The sequence below is a fragment of the Palaemon carinicauda genome, chromosome 8 (assembly GCF_036898095.1).
Source record: "Palaemon carinicauda isolate YSFRI2023 chromosome 8, ASM3689809v2, whole genome shotgun sequence".
Classification (NCBI taxonomy): Eukaryota; Metazoa; Arthropoda; class Malacostraca; order Decapoda; family Palaemonidae; genus Palaemon; species Palaemon carinicauda.
This window is the reverse complement of record NC_090732.1, coordinates 159,766,946-159,789,787: the sequence shown is the minus strand read 5'-3', so window position 1 is coordinate 159,789,787 and position 22,842 is coordinate 159,766,946. Positions and strand designations below refer to the sequence as shown.

The window sequence follows — 22,842 nt, the reverse complement described above, 5'->3', positions numbered from 1 at the left end:
GAGACTGTTGGACTTAGTTTCTCCCTCGTTGGTTGAGCAGGAACGGGAGAAACTAAGCCTTCAGCTACTGCGGGATTTGAAGAGGCAGAGGTATTAGGAGATACAGCATTGGATACTTCTGACACCACAACGTCGACAATCGACAGAGAATCAACTTCTGCCAAAGTCGGCGATTACTTGACAGCGGAACACAATCGGATGTAGTCAAGTAATGCTTCCTTGGAGGGCGAACCCTCGAGCCCCAAGAAAGACCAAAGCTGAAATAGATGGGTTAATGACACATCCTCCCCCGGGGGGAGAGGTGGAGCTGCCTCGCTAGGGGAGGCAACGCCATCTCTCGAACCCCGAGCTTGGAAAACAGTACCATGGTCTACGCTACCACTCGACAGTCTCTCGAAAGAGACCGATCTAGTGGGAGCTTTGGAGGAGGTTTGGGCAACGGAAGAAGAGTCCTTGGGTTTTTATCCTTTCAAAGAAACCTTCGAAGGAGAAAGATTCCGCCTGGATTCCTTGTTACGTCGCCGAGAAAACCTCTCCCACAGGGAGGTAGACCACTCCCTACACTCACCACACTTGTTATTACTATCACACCGTTGGCCTCTTCAGTAAGGGCAAAGGGTGTGAGGGTCTGTCTCGACCGCCGACATGAATGTTCTGCAGGGGCGGTCGGGTAATCCAGGACAGGTGCGCATAATCGCAGAGGCCAACTTCACACACAAACCTGTCAAAGAGAAAGCAAAAAAGCATTAATGGCTGCCAAAGAGCGGCGAGGATGAAAGAGGACACGTCCGTCTACCATCCGAGCCAAGAGCAAAGTGAGCTCAAGCACAGGTGTGTGTGTGTGTGTGGGGGGGGGGGATTAGCAAGCTACCCTCCCCTACCCCCGCTAACTAGCGGTGTGGGTAGTAAACCCTCGTTAAATTTTAATGGCTCGTCATTTCAGCTACGCCGAAAGTAATACCCCTATCAAATAGCGTGATTTGTATGTCAGTTACGGAACAAATGTTATTTTTAGGGTTAAAGTGCTGCGTGATCTCCAAGGAATTTCCCATGAAATGCTAGAATAGGGATCCGAATAACATAAATAATAAAGAAATATTGTCTCCCTTGCTCTGGGGCCAGTGTATCAATGGGCAAAGAATAGATTTACTGTAGTGTGTATAAGGGGGACCTTCGAGTTCAGGCTCGCTGTAACTCGAACAGAGCACCTCCAATGCTGAAATTTGTCTGCTATGAGTGACGTCATTACTATTTTCACCACCTCACAGAAAGGAACCATCATCCCATTTGGAGACAATGCTACAAACACATCAATTTGCATTCAACCGCCATCTTTATATTCACTGATAAGGACTGAACAACGCCATTATTGTTCAAGTATAACAAGAAGCCAAAACAGTAAGTAACAGTAATCAGGTTTTTTGTCTTTTCATTACATTTACATTATATTATAAGTGAGATTTTTTGTTATATGCACCAGCAGTTGAGTAATTGTGTTTGTTATGCAGATATTGAAGTTGTAAACCGATTAGGTCAGCATTGTTAGCCTCTTGTAAACAGGGTTAGGCCTTATTGGTCTTCCCCTCCCAGTGTAAAACTGATTAATAGATTTAGATTAATTTATATATTTTAGCTGGGTGAAAGAATTTGCTAAGATCATGAGATCTGTTGATTATTTACTCAGCAGGGATCTCAATGTTCTCATTAGCTCTGAATTTGCTCTGAAGGGGTCACAGTGGACTACACCCCTTTCTATTATGCTCAGAAACTTTAGTTTTCTATTGGGGCACTGATCTGAGCTCCTTATTACAAGTTTTAAGAAACCAATAATTTTGAAATGGGTTGCTATTACTAGGGCAGGGGGAATGCCAGTGTATATTAGGAGTGAGTACCCTGCTTTTAATAAGTCCTGCTATGAATGTAGATGTCACGAGATTCAGGTAATAAAAGTTTGTGGCAGGCATAACAATTTTCATTTGAGTTTTATCTATCGGAATCCAGACCTGGATGATTCGAACTTCGATTGTCTTCTTACCATTCTGGCTAAGATACAAGATGTAAGAAAGGCTTCTTTTGTTCTTGTTGATGATTTTAATGCTCAACATAGGAAGTGTTTAAATTCTGTTTCTCCTACTGATTGCTATGGCTTAAGAGCAATGGACTTAGCTTCTGAATCAGGCAGTGAGCAAGTAATAAGTGAAGTTAATCACAGGTCTGGTAACTTTTTGGACCTAGTATACTGTACAACGAGTTCCCTGATGTTATAAGAAGTAAGGTTGTTTCCCCATTTAAGATGTCTGAACATGCCTTAATTTCATTTGTAACTAGAGGAGCACTCAGCAGAGCACAGACCTCTGATGTGCCAGCTTTTTTCTCGACCTTTTGCTCGACATTGACCTTGACCTTTGACCTCAACATGTATTAATTGACATTGATTTTCATTCACTCACATATGAACCAAGTTTGAAGTTTCTTTGACAATGATGTCCAAACTTATGACTGATTACATGAATTGGACATTTTGCTTGACCGTGACCTTGACCTTCCAAAATTCAATTATTTCCAGCTTTTTATATAACAGTTAATCCTTGCATGTTTCATCACTCTACATTAAAATTGTGGCCAGGAAGCTGTTCACAAACAAACACACAAACGGTGAGCTGTTCACAAACAAACACACAAACGGTGACAAAAAAATAACCACCTTCCAACTTTTTTGGCAGAGGTAATTAAGAATGAGCAGCCTGTCCTGATGTTTCATACTCATGTAAATATATAAAATCTCAAGCAGACTGGAAGGGTATTTTGAGGGATCTTTTGAATTTGAATTGGCCACAATTGTATAAGTGTTGAGCCTGTTTTTCTCTTGAATGAGAATTTGGTCAACATAATTGATAGACGTATCCCTTTTCCTGTGTTAAAACAAACCCTGGTTCCATGATGATTGTAGACACTTATTTGGAGAAGCAGGAGGCCTATCATCTTTGGAAGGGTAACATGTCAGATTTGACTTGGAATAATTATACTCAGTTTAGAACTTTCGCTCAGAGTGTTTTTATGCTTCAATTGAAAAGGAATACAACCTAACCACAAAAGAACTCTGTCTGGTACAGTCCAGGAACATAAGTGATGTGGTGCCTTTAAAGTTACACTCTTTGGTATGAACTTATCAGTTCCTCCTTTAGTTAAACCAAATGGTTTTGTAACTCACTGTCCAAAGGAAAAGGCAACAACATTTCTGGCTGAAGTGTTTGACAGTACAGTGTAAGAAGCAGAGTAATGAGAAACTTGTTCTTCCTTATTCCTGATTTTCTGATGCTAAATTAACTAGTTTAGCTTTTCGGTCCTCTTGATGGACCTTGATGCTTATGGAGGTGTACTGTAGACCCACATGATATTTGTTTTTGGCTTTTTAACAAGACCCTGATTTCTTAGCTTCTAAGTTGTCTGTTATTTTCTGCACCAAGAAGAGGTTCTTTTAATACTTGTTGGAGAATGGGTAATGTTACTCCATTAGGTAAATATGTTTGTAGTAGCTCTAACCCAGCTGATTACCTCCCAATTTCCATAACTCCCATATTATCTAAAGTTTCTTAATGTCTTTTGTCAAAATGTCTAATCATGTATGCTGAAGGTAAGCATCTGTTCCCTAGTTTGCAAGTTGGCTTTTACAAAAACCTTGGAACATATAATGCCCTTTTATCAATAAAAATGCCGTAAAGAAATCCCTTGATTGTGGTCAGAAACTTCATATGATTGTTCTTGATTTTATTCCTGCCTTTGATTGTGTTAATCATGAGGCCTTTGTTTTCAAACTCAAGCAGTTGGGAGTAGGTGGGTCTTTCCTTAGCGTCATTTAATTTTTTAGTAATAAATTTAGATTGCTGAGTTGTTGTTGATGGGCACCACAGTGAATATAGGAATGTGATAGCTGGTGTTCCTTAGGGTAGTGATCTTTACCCGTTACTTTTCATACTACCGTATATACACGATACAGTTATATGGTTTGGCCTAGAAAACAAGTTCATTACATATGCAGATGATGCTACTCTCTTTTCCTCAATTTCATCTTCTGAATGCAGATCTGGGATTGCTGAATCCCTTAATAGAGACATAACTAAAATTAGTAGAAGGTACAAATTATGGGGAGCAAAGTAGAACCGAAACAAAACTCAAAGTAAGATTGTAAGTAGGTCGATGACAGTGGCTCTTCAACATCCAGATCTCTGCACTGATAATGTTCTAAACCTCTATAAAACTCCTTGAAAGTTTTAGGTGTGATTCTTGATTGTAAATTACTTTTGAGAAGCACATTTAGTCTTTTTCTTCTTTAACTGGACAAAAACCTAGATTATTGAGGAAGTCTTTTAAGATTTTCGATAATCAATTCATTCTCAAGAAATGTTTGAATTATTTTATTCTGACTAATTTTTAGTATTAATTTTTCTCATGTATGGTCTTCAGCTGCTGAATCCCATCTTAATTAGTTGGACAAGAACTTGTGGTCTATTACGTCTTTTATTCCTGGTCTTTATATTAATCTCTTGCACCGACATTCTGTTATTCTTTATATTTATTCCACAAGATTTTTCATAACTCTGACCATCCTTTGCATTCAGATCTTCCCAGGTAGTATCATCCTCCTCATAATACTAGGTATGTAGTTAACTCCAATGCTGTAGTCATGCTTTCTCCTTCATATGGTTCAATATTACACAATTCTTGCCTGTTTGTCATGCTAGTAACAGAAAGTCGTAGTTTCCCAGACTTATGTGCCTACACAATTTTGGCTGATTTAATATTATGGTCTTTCCATTTTATGTTTAAATTTGTTACTGATTAATTTTGTAGGAAAATTACAACTAGCCATTACTAGCATGACAAACAGGCAAGAATTGCTACAATTTACTTTTGAGTAACAAAGGTTACAAAATCTTATGAGCAATGGTACAACAAATTTTTTTTTCATTAACCAAACACTATTGAGTCGGGGAAATTTAAAATGTGGCCAAGATATGAATGATGAGTTTGGAATGAAACAAACACAGAGCATTCAGTAAATTAGGACATTCAGGGTATCTTTAAGGTGTCCAGCTATTCTTTCTTAATGGTTGACCATATTCTGAGGCTATACCTTAAGAATTACCATTTATCCAGTCCTAAATGCCTCTGAATTGGCTGTAATCCCCTTTTTAACTCATTTTTGTGCAACTCTTTTCATCAAAGCCTTTGATAAATGAGACCGTAGTAATCTTATTAATCTATATTGCAGTAATGAAGAAAGTGGCCTAAGTAGTCTTTTTAGAACTGAGGTAAGCTATGTCTTGACTAAGTGTGTGTTGATCCCAATACTTATTACACATGTTGGCTGACCTATATGAACATACAAACAAACACAAACATAATAAATGCATACCTGCAAATAAAGCTGAAGATCCCCTCTCCTTTTTTCCACAAAAGCTGGATCCTTGTTTCCAATAATCTTTTTTGGTGGCAGAAGGTCTCTTGCTACTCCATGATTCGACACTAACTTATCGTGCAGCTCAGCGAAGGCATTATACCTTTGTTTGACTGACCATTGAACAGGCCCAACTGTTATATTTATATTGTACAAAGTAACTCCATCAAATTGTTCAGTGCTAGGAATGGTAGCCTCTATATGATTTCCTGGGGTTTCAGGTGATAATGAAGCCATCTGCAAGCAAAGAAACATTTGCATGACATCTAAACAAGAAGCTGAAAACTCTCTGCTCCCAAAAAACTTTAAATTCACCCTAAAAACTAAAGCATATTAAATAAAGATATGCAACAACAATATTGAATCTTTAGTTAGAGATTAATTAGTTTAAAGTGATCTAAATGAAGGTTATTTACCTTGATATATGGTATCCATGATTATCAGAAATCAAATTTTAGCCTACACATCATTTGTATTTTTTCTATTTAGACAATACTTAGACCTTTAATATGAGTATGACTTCAGTGAAACTGAAACGGCTGTTTAAACTTAACAAAGTAGTAGTAGTAGATGGCAGGTAGTGTGTAAGCCCAACCATCCCACCAGGTAGTATAACCTTCACTATGATTTGTAGGGTGTTTGAGGCAGCAAGTTTAACTTAAGGGTACTGTATCAGGTTTGCATGGTTAGAAAAACTACAAATTACTTTTAAAATGTGAAATTTGTTCATACACATAACACAAACCTTCAACCTATAATAAGACACACATCCTGAGGATAGAGGAAGTCCCTAAAACCAATCTGGCTGGTTTACTAACCTGGGAAACATCAATGCACTTTTTAAGAAGAGTGAAAGTGATGGCTCCTGTCTACCCCTTAATAACCTGAACATAAAGATATTGCAGGTGTTAGATTAGGTCCCCGGTTTCTGAATGTATGGCCATTATGAGAAATGGGTTACATACATTTCACCCATCCTCCCCTTCATCTGGAAGGATGGCTGAGATACTTCAATGGAAAACTGTCTGTAAAGTTACTCAGTCATGAAGTTTGCCTGCATCTAGCATTCTATCAAGCACATAATGGAGCAACTGCTTCACCCCAAAAAGGGGTAAAAAATAAGAGGAAAAAATGGCCAAACACTCTACATCTCATAGACTTATATCGCAACCACTATTTTACACGGGATGCTTCTTGTTATTACTATTATTATTATTATTACTACCTAAGCTACCTAGGGCTCCAACAGAAAAAAATAGCTGTGAGGAAAGGAAATAAAGAAATAAACAAACTATAAGAGAAGTAATGAACAATTAAAAAAAAATACAGGGAATCCTAAGAATAGTAATAATAAAAACAGATCTTTCACATATAAACAATAAAATTCCGGAATTTCGTTGGATCAGCACGACTGAAGGTGCATGAGTCAAAAGAAGTAATGTTCTTGGATGTCTTCATCTATACCCTTTTGGTGCGGGAAAGTCTTTGGTGTTCTCACAGAAAAGAGGAGGTAGTCATCCTGCATCTCAATTGTAAAGAAGAGATGGAGAAGCACATGAGATTCGAGTTGTGCCAGGCTAGAAAGTGGCTCTTGGACACAAACTCTGGAACAAAGGAAAAGGCCTTCCGCCATTGAGGATATCCCATGACATACCAAATGTCACGTGGAACGTCTGTAGAAATTCAGAGACTGAAGCTCGTGAGTAATCTAGGAGTCATCCTTTTCTAAACATGGAGAGACACTGTAATATAGTTCTGTACTGATCTTTAGGGGTTAGTAGAGAAATAATTCATTTCATTTACTTACATTTCATTGTAAAATGTTATTTTGATAATAAAATAAATTTTTGAATATACTTACCCGGTGATTATAATAGCTGCAACTCTGTTGCTCGACAGAAAAACTCTACGGAAAAAATTCGCCAGCGATCGCTACACAGGTAGGGGGTGTACTCAACAGCGCCATCTGTCGTTCAGATACCCAGTACTCATTGTAAACAAAGAACTCAATTTTCTCCTCGGTCCACTGCGTCTCTATTGGGGAGGAAGGGAGGGTCCTTTAATTTATAATCACCGGGTAAGTATATTCAAAAATTTATTTTATTATCAAAATAACATTTTTCAATATTTAACTTAGCCGGTGATTATAATAGCTGATTCACACCCAGGGGGGTGGGTAGAGACCAGCAAAATATGTTTACATCATATGAGCTAAGAATTTTTATTTCATTTTAGAAGTTATCAAAATAACTAAAACAAAATAAATAGGTACCTGGTAAGGAAGTCGACTTGAACAATTACTCTGCCTTTTTAAGTACGTCTTCCTTACGGAGCCTCGCGATCCTCTTAGGATGCTGAGCGACCCCTAGGATCTGAAGTATCAAGGGTTGCAACCCATACAACAGGACCTCATCAAAACCTCTAATCTAGGCGCTTCTCAAGAAATGACTTTGACCACCCGCCAAATCAACTAGGATGCGAAAGGCTTCTTAGCCTTCCGGACAACCCAAAAACAACAATAAAAACATTTCAAGAGAAAGATTAAAAAGGTTATGGAATTAGGGAATTGTAGTGGTTGAGCCCTCACCCACTACTGCACTCGCTGCTACGAATGGTCCCAGAGTGTAGCAGTTCTCGTAAAGAGACTGGACATCCTTAAGATAAAAAGACGCGAACACTGACTTGCTTCTCCATTAGGTTGCGTCGATTATACTTCGCAGAGATCTATTTTGTTTAAAGGCCACGGAAGTTGCGACAGCTCTAACTTCGTGTGTCCTTACCTTCAGCAAAACTTGGTCTTCCTCATTCAGATGGGAATGAGCTTCTCGTATTAACAGTCTGATAAAATAGGATAAAGCATTCTTTGACAAAGGCAAAGATGGTTTCTTAACTGAACACCATAAAGCTTCAGATGGGCCTCGTAAAGGTTTAGTTCGTTTTAAATAGAACTTAAGAGCTCTTACAGGGCATAAGACTCTTTCTAGTTCATTTCCAACCATACGATAAGTTTGGAATATCGAACGATTTTGGCCAAGGTCGAGAAGGCAGCTCGTTTTTGGCTAGAAAACCAAGTTGTAGAGAACATGTAGCCGTTTCAGATGAGAATCCGATGTTCTTGCTGAAGGCATGAATCTCACTGACTCTTTTAGCTGTGGCTAAGCATACCAGGAAAAGAGTCTTTAAGGTGAGATCTTTCAGGGAGGCTGATTGTAGCGGCTCGAACCTGTCTGACATAAGGAATCTTAGTACCACGTCTAAATTCCAACCAGGTGTAACCAAACGACGCTCCTTCGTGGTCTCAAAAGACTTAAGGAGGTCCTGTAGATCTTTATTGTTGGAAAGATCTAAGCCTCTGTGACGGAAGACTGATGCCAACATGCTTCTGTAACCCTTGATAGTGGGAGCTGAAAGAGATCGTTCTTTCCTCAGATATAAGAGGAAGTCAGCTATTTGAGTTACAGAGGTACTGGTCGAGGATACGGATACTGACTTGCACCAGTTTCGGAAGATTTCCCACTTCGATTGGTAGACTCTAAGGGTGGATGTTCTCCTTGCTCTAGCAATCGCTCTGGCTGCCTCCTTCGAAAAGCCTCTAGCTCTCGAGAGTCTTTCGATAGTCTGAAGGCAGTCAGACGAAGAGCGTGGAGGCCTTGGTGTACCTTCTTTACGTGTGGCTGACGTAGAAGGTCCACCCTTAGGGGAAGTGTTCTGGGAACGTCTACTAGCCATCGAAGTACCTCGGTGAACCATTCTCTCACGGGCCAGAGGGGAGCAACTAGCGTCAACCTTGTCCCTTCGTGAGAGGCGAACTTCTGCAGTACCTTGTTGACAATCTTGAACGGAGGGAATGCATACAGATCTAGATGTGACCAATCTAGGAGAAAGGCATCTATATGAACTGCTGCTGGGTCCGGGATTGGTGAGCAAATTATTGGGAGCCTCTTGGTCATCGAGGTTGCGAAGAGATCTATGGTTGGCTGGCCCCAGGTGGCCCAAAGTCTCTTGCATACATCCTTGTGGAGGGTCCATTCTGTTGGAATTATTTGTCCCTTCCGACTGAGACAATCTGCCATGACATTCAAGTTGCCTTGGATGAACCTCGTTACTAGTGATATGTTTAGACCTTTTGACCAGGTGAGGAGGTCCCTTGCTATCTCGTACAACGTCAGAGAGTAGGTCCCTCCTTGCTTGGAGATGTACGCCAAAGCCGTGGTGTTGTCCGAGTTCACCTCCACCACTTTGCCTTGAAGGAGAGACCTGAAGCTTTTCCAGGCCAGACGTACTGCCAGTAGCTCCTTGCAGTTGAAATGCATTGTCCTTTGACTCGAGTTCCATATTCCCGAGCATTCCCGACCGTCTAATGTCGCACCCCAGCCTACGTCCGATGCGTCCGAGAAGAGAACGTGGTTGGGAGTCTGAACAGCCAGGGGAAGACCCTCTCTTAGGTTGATATTGTCCTTTCACCAAGTCAGACAAGACTTTATCTTTTCGGAAACCGGGATCGAGACCGCTTCTAGCGTCTTGTCCTTTTTCCAGAGAAAAGCTAGATGGTATTGAAGAGGACGGAGGTGTAGTCTTCCTAGTGACACAAATTGTTCCACGGATGACAGCGTCCCTACCAGACTCATCCACAGCCTGACTGAGCAGCGTTCCTTCTTCAGCATCTTCTGGATGGATAGCAGGGCTGGGGGCTGATCGTCTTGTTGTTCAGCAACGTCCTCATCAGAGGGTTCCTCATCCGAAACTGATGAGGAAACGGCAACGGAGTGGGCAACGTCTGGCTCGCTGAATCCGGTCGCACTGGTGGATGCGTGACGGAGCCGGACGCAATATCATGGAACTGTTGCACAGTCTGTGAACTGTCAACAACCATGGGTGCGCGAGGAAGCACAGCGTCAACCCGAGACTGTCTAGACCGTCTGGGTTGTGCAGTCAACACCCTACCGGATTGCTGAGGTTGACGCACTGCGTCAAAACAAGTCACCTCTGCTGGTTGTTGAACGTCCTGAACGTCAACAACCACCTCCGAGCGTCGCTTAACGTCAACGTGCGGCTGGCAACCCACACTGGGTCGCATCGGTGGAGGAACCACCTCAACTGGCAGACGCGAGTAGGTTACCTCAGCGTCAACAGGGCGCACAACCGACCGGTTGGAAGGTTGTTGGCCAGAAGGTTCGGTAGCAACCTTCTCCGCATTTAAGTCCTCTATCAAGGACGCAAGCTTGGACTGCATGTCTTGCAGCAAAGCCCATTTAGGGTCTACGGGAGCAGGTGTGGCAACAGACGGGGTTAGCGACTGAGGCGGAACCGTTTACCATCCCTGAAAGCCTTGTTATGTGTGACATAATAGTACAGCAAAACTTCAAAGGCTCGACAACAGCTGTGAAGTTGACCTGTAAACAACTTGGAGCGTCTCCTGGCTAGGCGCCAGGGAGAGTCTACCAGAATTGAGAAGTCTATCTGGGCAGAGGCAGGAACTCCCAAGCCGAGAACTTCTCTCGTGTCATATCAGACTCTCGCTCTATAAACCAGTTTAAAAGAAGGGAAAGCAAAGGCTGTATCCCCCAAACTCCTCCTGGTGAAAAACCAGTCGCCTAGCCAACGTAACGCTCTCTAGGAGAGCGAGAGAGCACTAGCTTAAAAACAACGGCTTCGAAGTAGCTAGGCCTAGTGTAAGCTCTGACGTTTAGGCGAACGAGGAGCAGCAGTTACAAAAAGATCCGGACGAAGATCCTTAAAAAAAATCATCATGATTTAATTAAAGTCCATAGGAGGCTAAGCAGCTTTAGGCTCCTCTCCATTTGACAGAGTCCTCAAGGGAATATCAGTAGGAGGGAGAACAGCAACTTCCTCATCTACAGGAACCTTGTCCGATAAAAGCTGAGTCTCTCACTGGTGCATTAGTAGCGGACCAGAACGCAACGTCATGTAACTGCTTGACAGTCTGTGAACTGTCAACAACTGAACTGTCAACCACAACAGGTGCGTGAGGACGCACAGCGTCCACTCGAGACTGCTTTGACTGCCTAGACTGAGCAGTCAAAACGACTCTAGAATGCGGAGGTTGACGCACAGCGTCAAAACAAGTCAACTCCGATTGTTAGTGAACGTCTTGAACGTCCACAGGAGCATCAGCAAGTGGCCTAACGTCCAAATGCGGCTGAAAAACCACACGAGACCGCATCGAGTGTGGTTCTAAACAACCTGACTGACGTGACTAAGCTACACCAACGTCAACAGTAAGCACAAAGGAACGTTAGGTTGGCTGAAAGCCAGGATATCGATGAGATAAACGGCTAGACTCAACGGACTAATCGGTAGAATAGTCTTCCATAAGGGAGGCAAGCATATTCTGCATGTCTTGCCATACAACCCATTAAGGATCAACGGAAATGGTTGTGGTAAGAGACGAGGGTAACGTCTGTGACCGCAACACTTTGCCAACAAAAAAAGACTCTCGGAGTCTGTGTTACGCTTTTGTTAGGCGGCGAGCAGTTATCCGATGACTGCATAGGGTCAGAGCTGTCCTAATGGTTGCAACCAGGACGCTGGACCTGTCCTGAAAGGACTGACTTTCGCTTAAGGGCTTCGAAACCTTGTGACCGGTTTCTTATGCGAAAAGCCTACGGATGACGAGGAGAAACAACGTCTCTCTCGTCTTATGGTAGGGGAGATCTTGGTAAGATACACCCGATACCATAGAGGGAAAAACGTCTGTTCGTTGGTCAAGGCCTCTCGAACCCATAAGTCGTTTGACATTACTTCTCCCCTGGGCTTGGGAGCATGTAAGAGGTCCCGGACTAGGTGAACGACAGGCACGAACAGACGAACCCTTGGACGCAACACTGTAACACTTTGCGCCTCAGACGCAACACTGTAACACTTTGCGCATATCACTTTATCACTTCGATTTTCTGTTTTGCACTTATTTCTACCTGAAACACGCAATTCTACCCTACATTAAAAGGTAGTAATTGCGAAATCAGTCGTATAATGCAAGCTCATTAATACCAGCAAAAAACAGAAAACATATATTAAGGTAAAAAAATCAGTGGTTGGGAAAGAGACTAAACACTAGTTCATATAACTACGTTTTCAATCTCTCACTGCACATAGCCTGGGGACGAGAATAAAAACCTAAAAACGTTTTATCCTTCCTCCCCGTACAGCGACTAGGGACGCGAGTAACACGAGAACAACGTTACCCGCTTGAACGGAACGTTTTCTCTCCTCTCTCTCCCTCCGTCTCTATCTCTCTCTCTCTTTCTCTCTTGATTTCGCACCTAAGAGAAGAGCCCAATTATATTACGTCAAAAAAAACATGTTATTTGACTAAAGGAAAAAACTGAAAGGTTTTTCAAATAAAAAGTTCCTTTAAAATAGAATTTAAAACATTTAAGCTAAGAAAGAAGGAACAAAACGTCAGAATCGATTTACTCTTACTGCAAAGTGAAACCGTGATACACTCTCTCTCTATCGTAACGATAGAGCGCATGTTGAACGTCCTGAACGTCAACAACTGCGTAGCATAAAAAAACTAAACGTTAGTTCATCTTTGAAAACAGTACGAAGACTATCAAAGAAATTCTTTCATAAAATATTACATTTAAAAAGTTTTAAATCCTTAGCTCTTTAAAAGCTAATTACGATATAAAGGGCTCAACGTTGATTAACTTCGGTTTCCAAGTTAGGACCGCCTACTCTCAGGAAAGGTCTATATAAACAAAACATTAAAATTTATTTTTATATGTTTATAATAAATGGAAAGTTAATCGAAGAGGCCTAATAAAGGCGGAGAGATATAAAATATATAGAGGAAAATCTATAACGTGATAAGAATTACTAAAGGCCTAAACACACTTCCGTCTAAGGGAAGGGTCGGCCATTTAAAAGTGAAAGAAAGTCCATACTCTCTTTGTCACCATAATTAAATCTATCCAAAATGAGTTCAAGATTTAAGATGAAGATAAAACACCTGCATAAAGAAAGCTCAAAACTAGAATAAAGTACTTCACCAATTAGTTGTGAAAAAACTCCAGTTTAGCAACGGCGAATAAGAGCGTCTTGTCGATAGCTCGACAGAGAGAAAATTGAGTTCTTTGTTTACAATGAGTACTGGGTATCTGAACGACAGATGGCGCTGTTGAGTACACCCCCTACCTGTGTAGCGATCGCTGGCGAATTTTTTCCGTAGAGTTTTTCTGTCGAGCAACAGACTTGCAGCTATTATAATCACCGGCTAAGTTAAATATTGAAAAATCACAAATTTTAAAGGTAAGTTAAATTTTTTCTAGCCATATAAACCTGAGTCCTTTAGTAGGGGTATGATTTCGACGAAAGCTGGAAACGGCCATTGAAGAAATTAACGAGGTGTTGGCAGCTACCGATAGTCAGCCCCAGCCCTCAGTCAGCTTGCTTAGAGTTCTTTTTGATTTTGCAGAGGACTTGCGGGGTGGATGTGGCGGGAAGTGAAAACTAAAGGACTCAGGTTTGTATAGCTAAGAATAATAAAACGGAAAAGAAAAGAATGCCAGACATTCTCTCTCTCACACTTTAGACTTATGTCACAACTACTATCCCAGGCATAATGCTTCTTATTCTGTTCAAGAGTGAGGTTTACTACACCACTTGCTGGGCAGCTACCACAGACCATATGGAAAACATGTCCAATGACCTTTGGGCACAATCTTGAAGATAGTGTGCAATGAAGGTGGTCTATCTCTTCCAGATGCCTGCCTTCAACACCTGGACAACTAAGAGGGCCTCTTTGAAGGTCAGTGGTACCAATGACTATGACTTCAAGAGCTTGAGGAGGAGCTGAGGTAAATGGGGAGTTCTGTGGCTTCCTATAAGCTCTGCTCATGGTTTTACAGAGCCAAAAGGAAAAGCTATAGGTATTCTTAGAGATATTCTTCATCATCCACGTACTCACGAAGAGGTTCTGTAACTGGGGCCTACAGTACATGATTGTGTATATTTTAGGTAGAGCTTCACTGCCCTCACAGGACAAAAGCAGAGTGTCAGAATTATTGATTACGACCTTCAGCAATGAAAATGAAAAAAAATTACGCCTTGAGTAAACAATTCAAACAAAATGAGATCTGCCTCCACCGCTCAGAATGTGATACAAAGTATGACAGATTGTGTAGTTCCCCCACATGTTTGGCCAATGCCAAAGCTACCAAGAAAGCCATTTTAAGAGTGAGGTCTCTGTCAGAGGCCCGCCTCAACCGTTCATACGGTGCTTTCCTGAGTAACCTTAGCACTCTGGTCACAATCATGCTAAGAATCTGATTTCCCAAGGCGGGTAGGCCTGTTCAAAGCTATGAATTAAAACCAATAATTTCCACAAGGAAGAGAGTTCTACAAGCAGAGCAGTCAAGGTCTGACTATTGATGACGATGCTCCCCCAAGGGAAGAAACCACGAGGGTCCAACAAGAGCCACAACCTTGCGGCACACTGTCACAGGGGAAGGGGAAGACACACCCAAAAGGGGATAGGGACACAACCGCTGACACTGAAGGAGTAGAAGCAGGCTCCGTACCCCTTGACAGAAGGGTCAGAACAACAGACACATGGGAAGGGGTGGGAATCATATTCACCAGGTCAAGGATCAGGGTTACACTGAGGACAGGAGCAACACTTTTTCCTCCTTACTCTTACCTTTTAGCTTACTGGCCTCTAAAGCAACAGCTCCTAGCTCCAGCCTCTTACCTGCCTGGCCAAGGGATACCATACCACACTCAACATCCTTTCCTAGTTTAATAGGGGGGAAATCACCAGGCTCCTTGACACTAGGGAATCTACAGGGGTCCCTGCCACTGGGGGAACCACCACATCCTTCACCAAAGGTGTCACCTTGGGATAAAGCCATGGAGGGCCAACCTGAAAGACCCAAGGAAGCCCAAGACTTCCTGAGGTCCAACTCATTGTCACCAGTCAGCAAAGGACCTTCAGCCTCCGGAGGGCAGTGGCAAATATAGGGGGTTCCTCAGGCACCAACGAAACCTGAAAAGCCGGCTGATGTTGATCCAAAATCTCCTGGCTCCTGCAGCGTACTCCACAGGGACCGATCCAGGAACGTATGCACAAGGGTGGCGGTAGCAGTCACACCCTTTTAAGAGACAGCTGGTATCTTCTTTGCTGTTACTTAGTCCAACTATAATGAGCGTCTTACTCGCTTCTTACCTTTCAGGAAGTACAGCTACCCCTGCAACGGAGACCACGATCGCCACTCAAAACATGGAAATGCCTGCGAACAGAAGTGCCCCATCAGAGGCACATAGGAAGTGCGGCTCCACAGTAAGTTTAGCCAAGAAGTGGTTGCAGTGTCCTCCCTTCCCCCACCAAACAAAAACTTCTTGCTTCCATTCCATCCTACCTACCATTCACAACCTGTGAAGAGAAAGAAAATAACAGTTTTGTCAGATGTTTGTACATTCATACTCGTCAGCGGTCGAAACAAAATTGAGGAGTCTTTGACTGGAAAGGGGACGCGGCTCTTCACCCATACCGTCGCCAGTTGGATAAATGCTCATTATCCAACTTTAATGACCAATTCCAGCTTGCGCCAAAACAATTTACCTAATTCAAGGACAAACGTTTGTATGCCACGTGGGAGCAACTCTTTTTCAAGTGTGTATGTGTGTGAGGAAGGCTCTCATAGTTCAGGGAGCAAAATGAGCAATTACAAGTCTCTGCATCTCTAGCAGATCTCTTCGGAGCAGCTTCCAATGTCACACTTGTTAAGTCTGATGTCACATACTTCTTAAGTATGGTGTTATTTTAGCATTATGGGAACATCCCAGGACAAAAGACAAACGAGAGCAACACGAAGTGTCCTGACCAACAGTTCTCTGAGACTGAGCACTGGTTGCAGGGGCACGAGTCCCTGTACCTCATACCTTTACACTTTCCAAGGGTCAGATTTTGGTACAGCTCTGTTCCTTCCATGAAACCATGCAGAGGAACCAGTCTCAATATACTCCAATTGACCAGTCATCCAGAGCTTCAATGACCTATTCTTCTTCCTCGGGGTGGCAGGCATCCCCTTCAGAAAGTCAGCAAGCGAGTATGAAGGCGACAACAATCTATGAGGTGACAGGGGAGGGGGATGATGAACAAGTGTGCTTCTGCTCCATCTACACCGTAGTCAAGGATTTCCGGAATGGTCAGAATCTTTCTGCAGCAAACAAAGAAGGCTCTTCTGCTGAGCCGGCAAGGACACGACATGGGGTGCCCCCTCCCCCCCACCCCCACCCCCTGCTTCTGCTCTGCAAGTGGTACAGCTGAAGGTGACGGGTCGACTAGGGAAGTCTGGTGAGGAGGTAACTATTGAAGTCTGGTGAAGGGGCAACTAGGGTAAGTCTTCTGGGTCTTAGCTGTAGCCAGTATCTCGAGAAGATACACAGGTGACGGGCACTATCAATAACTAAAGAAAGCCAGAACTTACCTAGGTCGTGGTCCTTGCGAGAATTATTAACAGCCCACACAGCGATTTGAGTACTTTGAGAGAGCAGAGGGTTATTGCATTTAAGGATGGAAGGCAATACTGTCCTCCTGTCTCAATCAAAACTCTGGAGGGAAGGGGATCGTTTGATCCCTAGGAGGAGTTACCAAAGCAGGGTCGGCCTGAAAAGAAGAAGGCAAGTTCCTGGACCTATCTGGAGTTCCCCCTACCTCCAGCGAGAGCGCTGTTCTGCGCTTGCGGTGGGGGGGGGGAGAAGCGATAACAATGACCTAGCCGCGCATCGTCCTGCAGCTTCGCGCGTGGAATCGCGTTGGAGGTTGCGCTGGTGGTCGCGCGATGGAATTCTGCCTAAATTGCGCTCGAGCGATTGCCTGCGCGTGTGTGCGGGCACGCGAGCGAGCGATGGCGCGCGGGCGAGTGCTGGGGCGTAGGCGAGGGCGCGCGTGGGCGCATGGGTGAGCGATGGCGCGCGTTGGCGAACGATGGTGCGCAGGGGCGCTTTCTGGTGACAGCGGCGGGTGCACAGCAAGCTGAATAAGCAGTCGCGCGCGCACAAAAGTCGCGCGCGCGAGGACGATTGTTTGTGCGCGCGCGGGCGCACAGGATCACTGCGCGCTTTGGCGCGTAGGTGAAGGGAGGTGTGCTGGCGAGCGCTGGCGAGCGCCGGCGAGCAGGGAAGGTGATTATCTTCCCCTTTGCGCCCAGATCCGAAGATCATGGGCGCGCAGGAGAACGTTGGCGCACAGGCGAGTGCTGGCGCGTAGGAGAATGCTGGCGCGCAGGCGAGCAGGAGATCGTGGGCGCCCATGGCGCGCATCAAGATGAGGGCGCGCAGTGGCGCGCTGGCGGGCAGGAAAGCGTTGGCGCACAGGTGAGCGCTGACTCGCAGGTGAGCGCTGACGCGCAGGTGAGCGCTGGCGCACTCTAACAGGCTCTGGAAAAGGTGAGCGCTTGCGCGCAATTGCGCGCTGGCGCGTAGGAGATCGATGGTGCGCAGGGGATACCTGGCGTGTAAGGGAGAGAAAGTCCCTTGTGCCCCGAAGGGACCGATGCCCGCTTGAAGACAGGATATGTGGGCGCCCACAGCGCATCAGCGGCCAGGAAAGGCGATGGCAGGTCAGCAGGTCTGGTGGGTGGAAGGTCGGCGAGTCCTTTGTAAGGATGACCTTCCACCAAAGGAGATCGCGAACGATCTGCAGAGAGCTCCAGGGATGTATCTGGCAGGGTCGGTGATCGACGACGAGGTTCCTCTGCGGCGGACTGCGGGGATGACGAGCCGAAGAGGCACGTCCTCACACCCTTGTGAGGCAAAGGAAGTCCTCTATGGCGAAGAGGAAGGCGGGCTTTGCGCCTTATACGCCCTCTGGGGGCCGTGGGGTCAGCAGGCTGACCAGCAGTCCTCCGAAGAGGAGTCTCTGTCAGTGAACTCCCCCGAGGGGGAGAATCACCGGCAGGAGAGACCGTTGGACTTAGTTCCTCCCTCGAAGGATGTTCGGAGGGGGGAACTAAGCCTTCAGCTACATCGGCAACATCAGGAGCAGAGGTTTGACCCAACTCGTGAGAAGCTTCTGCCACAACAACGTCGAGGATAGACAGAGGATCGACCTCCGCTAAAGTCGGCGATTGTTTGACAGCTGCTCCCAATTTGATCATGTCAAACAAGGCTTCCTTGGAGGGCGAACCCTCAAGCCCCAAGGAAGCCCAAAGCTGCAACAAATCATGGTTAGACACATTAACATGAGAATCAATATCCTCTCCCGGGGAAGGAGGAGCTGCCTCGCTATGGGAGGCAACTCCCTCTCCCAAACCCCGAGATCGGTCAACAGAACTGCGGCCTACGCTACCACTCGACAGTTTCTCGGAAGAAACCGATCGAGTGGGAGCTTCGGAGGAGGTTTGGGGCACGGAAGAAGAGCCCTTGGGATTTTCTCCTTTCAAAGAACTCTTCGAAGGAAAAATATCCCGCTTGGACTTCTTCTGGCACCGGGAAAACCTCTCTCACTGGGAGGTAGACCACTCACCACATACATTACTTTTATCACACCGTTGGCCCCTACAGAAAGGACACAAGGTGTGTGGGTCCGTCTCGACCGCCGACATATAATTTCCACAAGGGCGGTCAGGTAAACCGGGACACTTCTGCATCGCAGAGGCCAACTTCACAAACACTCTGTCGAAGAAAAAGCAAATAAAAGATCAGTTAAATGGCTGTCAGATAAGGCGAGGGTGACAGCGGACACGTCCATCTAGCACCCGAGCCGAGAGCAAAGTGAATTCAGCACAGGTGTGTGTGAGGGGGGGGGGGGGGATAGCAAGCTACCCTCCCTACCCCCTGCTAACTAGCCATGGGGTAGTAAACCCTCGTTAACATTCTAATGGCTCGTCATTTCAGCTACGCCGAAAGTAATTACCCATGTTAAATAGCGTGGTTTGTATTTCAGTTACGGAACAAATTGCCAGTTTGTATTATGTACAGGTACAATCACATTTAAATGGTTAAAAAAATTCACCATTATCAAGATATTTATTGACATATAATATATGACAGCCTCCAAGATTTTTCTTAATGTTTTTTGAGATGAAAATGTGATGCCCCAGCCAAAAAAATATTCCCAATCAGATTTATCTTTATTTGGTGTTGCATTGAACCTTCCATGTGAAATTACAAAAAGTAATATACAGTATAAGCTCAATACTCTCATTATCATTATTGGCCATTTCATTTTCAATTTAACCAGTCACATTCCTTGTGCAGTAGAAACCTTAGAGCTATGAAATCATACACTGTTCAGTAAAATTAGTCTCATTTCCCATTATAGATGCAACAGTTCAGGTGTGATGTATTTCATTTGCACTATTTCTTGGCAATAATCAACTTTAACTTTTAACGAAATGTGTTTTTATAATTTTTCCTGAACATTTAATCAATATAAATTTTATAAAAAAAAAAAAAAAAAAATGGAGAGACATCGGCATAATTAATGTTTCAAGTGATTTTGACCTTCATTTCTATTCTAAAAACACTGTGGGGATTCAAATACAAATTATAACTTAGGCGAGATAAATGTTGCCTAGCAGTAGTATACAATGCATAGTTAAGTTTATTAAACTAGTTAGGTGTTTTAAATTAGGCTAGAATGAATACCTGTATATACTTCCATGTATGAGAACTTTATTACTGTATTTTGGTTTTGGTCATATCATGATACTGGAGGTATTTTCAAATTTTTCCATTAAAGACCTCATGATATCCTTGACTAGAAAATTACATTCAAAACCCTCAGAAAATGATATTTTAATTATAAAATAAATTTTTGAATATACTTACCCGGTGAATATATAATAGCTGCAATTCTGTTGCTCGACAGACACATACATAAAAAACTCGCGAGCGATCGCTATGCAGGTTGCGGGTGTGCCCACCAGCGCCAACTGTCGGCCAGATACCACTCTCGATGTACACAAAACCTTCAATTTCTTCTCATCCCACTGCGTCTCTATTGGGGAGGAAGGGAGGGTCGTTTAATTTATATATTCACCGGGTAAGTATATTCAAAAATTTATTTTATAATTAAAAATGTTATTTTCATTAGTAAAATAAATTTTTGAATATACTTACCCGATAATCATGTAGCTGTCAACTCCGTTGCCCGACAGAAATCTAAGGAGGGATACGCCAGCTATCACAATACTAGAAGGGGGTGTACTTACCAGCGCCACCTGTGGCCAGGTACTATAGTACTTCTTGTTGACACCTCCTCAATTATTCCTCGGTCCCACTGGTTCTCTATGGGGAGGAAGGGAGGGTCAATTAAATCATGATTATCGGGTAAGTATATTCAAAAATTTATTTTACTAATGAAAATAACATTTTTCAATATTAAACTTACCCGATAATCATGTAGCTGATTCACACCCAGGGGGGTGGGTGAAAACCAGTGTACAAGATTAAAGGATAGCTAAGTATCCCAAATTTCATATAACAGTTATCTCAAATAACAATGAAATAATAAGTACCTGGTAAGGAAGTCGAATTGAACCGTTACTCTGCCTCTTTTTTAAGTTCGTCTTCCTTACTGAGCGCAGCGTTCCTCTTGGAGGCTGAATCAACCCAAAGGTGCTAAAGTATATAGGGTTGCAACCCCTACTAAAGGACCTCTACACAACCTCTAACCCAGGCGCTTCTCAAGAATGAATTGACCACCCGCCAAATCAAAAGGATGCGGAAGGCTTCTTAGCCTACCGTAACAACCATAAAAACAACAATAAAAGCATTCAAGAGAAAGGTTAAAAAAGGTTATGGGATTAAGGGAATGTAGTGGCTGAGCCCTCACCTACTACTGCACTCGCTGCTACGAATGGTCCCAGGGTGTAGCAGTTCTCGTAAAGAGACTGGACATCTTTCAGATAAAATGATGCAAACACTGACTTGCTCCTCCAATAGGTTGCATCCATTATGCTCTGCAGAGAACGGTTTTTATTAAAGGCCATCGAAGTAGCTACGGCTCTTACTTCGTGGGTCCTTACCTTCAGCAATGCAAGGTCTTCCTCCTTTAAGTGAGAATGTGCTTCTCTGATCAGAAGCCTTATATAATACGAAAGCCCATTCTTGGACATGGGTCTCGAGGGTTTCCTGATAGCACACCATAAGGCTTCTGACTGTCCTCGGAGAGGTTTAGACCTCTTGAGATAATATTTGAGAGCTCTGACAGGGCAAAGAACTCTCTCTAGTTCGTTACCTACCATGTTGGAGAGGCTAGGTATCTCGAACGATTTAGGCCAAGGACGTGAAGGAAGCTCGTTCTTTGCTAGGAATCCAAGCTGAAAAGAACATGTAGCCGATTCGGTTGTGAAACCAATGTTCTTGCTGAAGGCATGAACCTCACTGACTCTCTTAGCTGTTGCAAGGCAAACGAGAAAAAGAGTCTTGAGGGTAAGGTCCTTGAATGAAGCTGACTGGAGAGGTTCGAACCTAGATGTCATAAGGAACCTTAAGACTACGTCTAGATTCCAGCCTGGAGTGGAAAGACGACGATCTTTAGACGTCTCAAAAGACTTAAGAATGTCTTGAAGGTCCTTGTTGGAAGACAGGTCCAAACCTCTGTGGCGGAGAACTGAGGCCAACATACTCCTATATCCTTTAATCGTAGGAGCTGAAAGGGATCTCTCATTCCTAAGATGAAGAAGGAAGTCAGCTATTTGGGTCACAGAGGTATTGGTAGAGGATATCGAATTGGCTCTACACCAGCTTCGGAAGACCTCCCACTTAGACTGGTAGACTCTACGAGTGGAAACCCTTCTTGCTCTGGCAATCACACTGGCTGCCTCCTTCGAAAAGCCTCGAGCTCTAGCGAATCTTTCGACAGTCTGAAGGCAGTCAGCCGAAGAGCGTGGAGGTTTGGGTGCAACCTGTCTACGTGAGGTTGACGTAGAAGGTCCACTCTTAGAGGTAGAGTCCTGGGGAAGTCTACTAGCCATTGTAGTACCTCTGTGAACCATTCTCTTGCAGGCCAAAGGGGAGCAACCAGCGTCAGCCGTGTCCCTTCGTGCGAGACGAATTTCTGCAGAACCTTGTTTATTATCTTGAACGGAGGGAATGCGTACAGGTCGAGATGGGACCAGTTCAGTAGAAAGGCATCCACATGAACAGCTGCAGGGTCTGGAACAGGAGAACAATACAGAGGAAGTCTCTTGGTTATGGAGGTGGCAAACAGATCTATGGTAGGTTGACCCCACAAGGTCCAAAGTCTGTTGCACACACTCTTGTGGAGGGTCCATTCCGTGGGAATGACCTGATTCCTTCTGCTTAGGCGATCTGCTGACACGTTCATATCGCCCTGGATGAACCTCGTGACTAGAGTGAGGTTTAGACTTCTTGACCAAATGAGGAGGTCCCTTGCGATCTTGTAAAGG

The 22,842-nt window shown here is 43.9% G+C and overlaps 1 protein-coding gene across 1 annotated transcript in view; it reads right to left on the bottom strand.

The window, feature by feature from the left end:
- LOC137646060 (nischarin-like) overlaps window positions 1-22,842 on the bottom strand; it is a 69,783-nt gene that overhangs the window by 34,825 nt on the left and 12,116 nt on the right. The window contains exon 2 of the mRNA XM_068379216.1: window positions 5,417-5,695. Within this exon, the coding sequence (XP_068235317.1) occupies window positions 5,417-5,695 (279 nt within the window). The remainder of the gene's footprint in view (window positions 1-5,416; window positions 5,696-22,842) is intronic.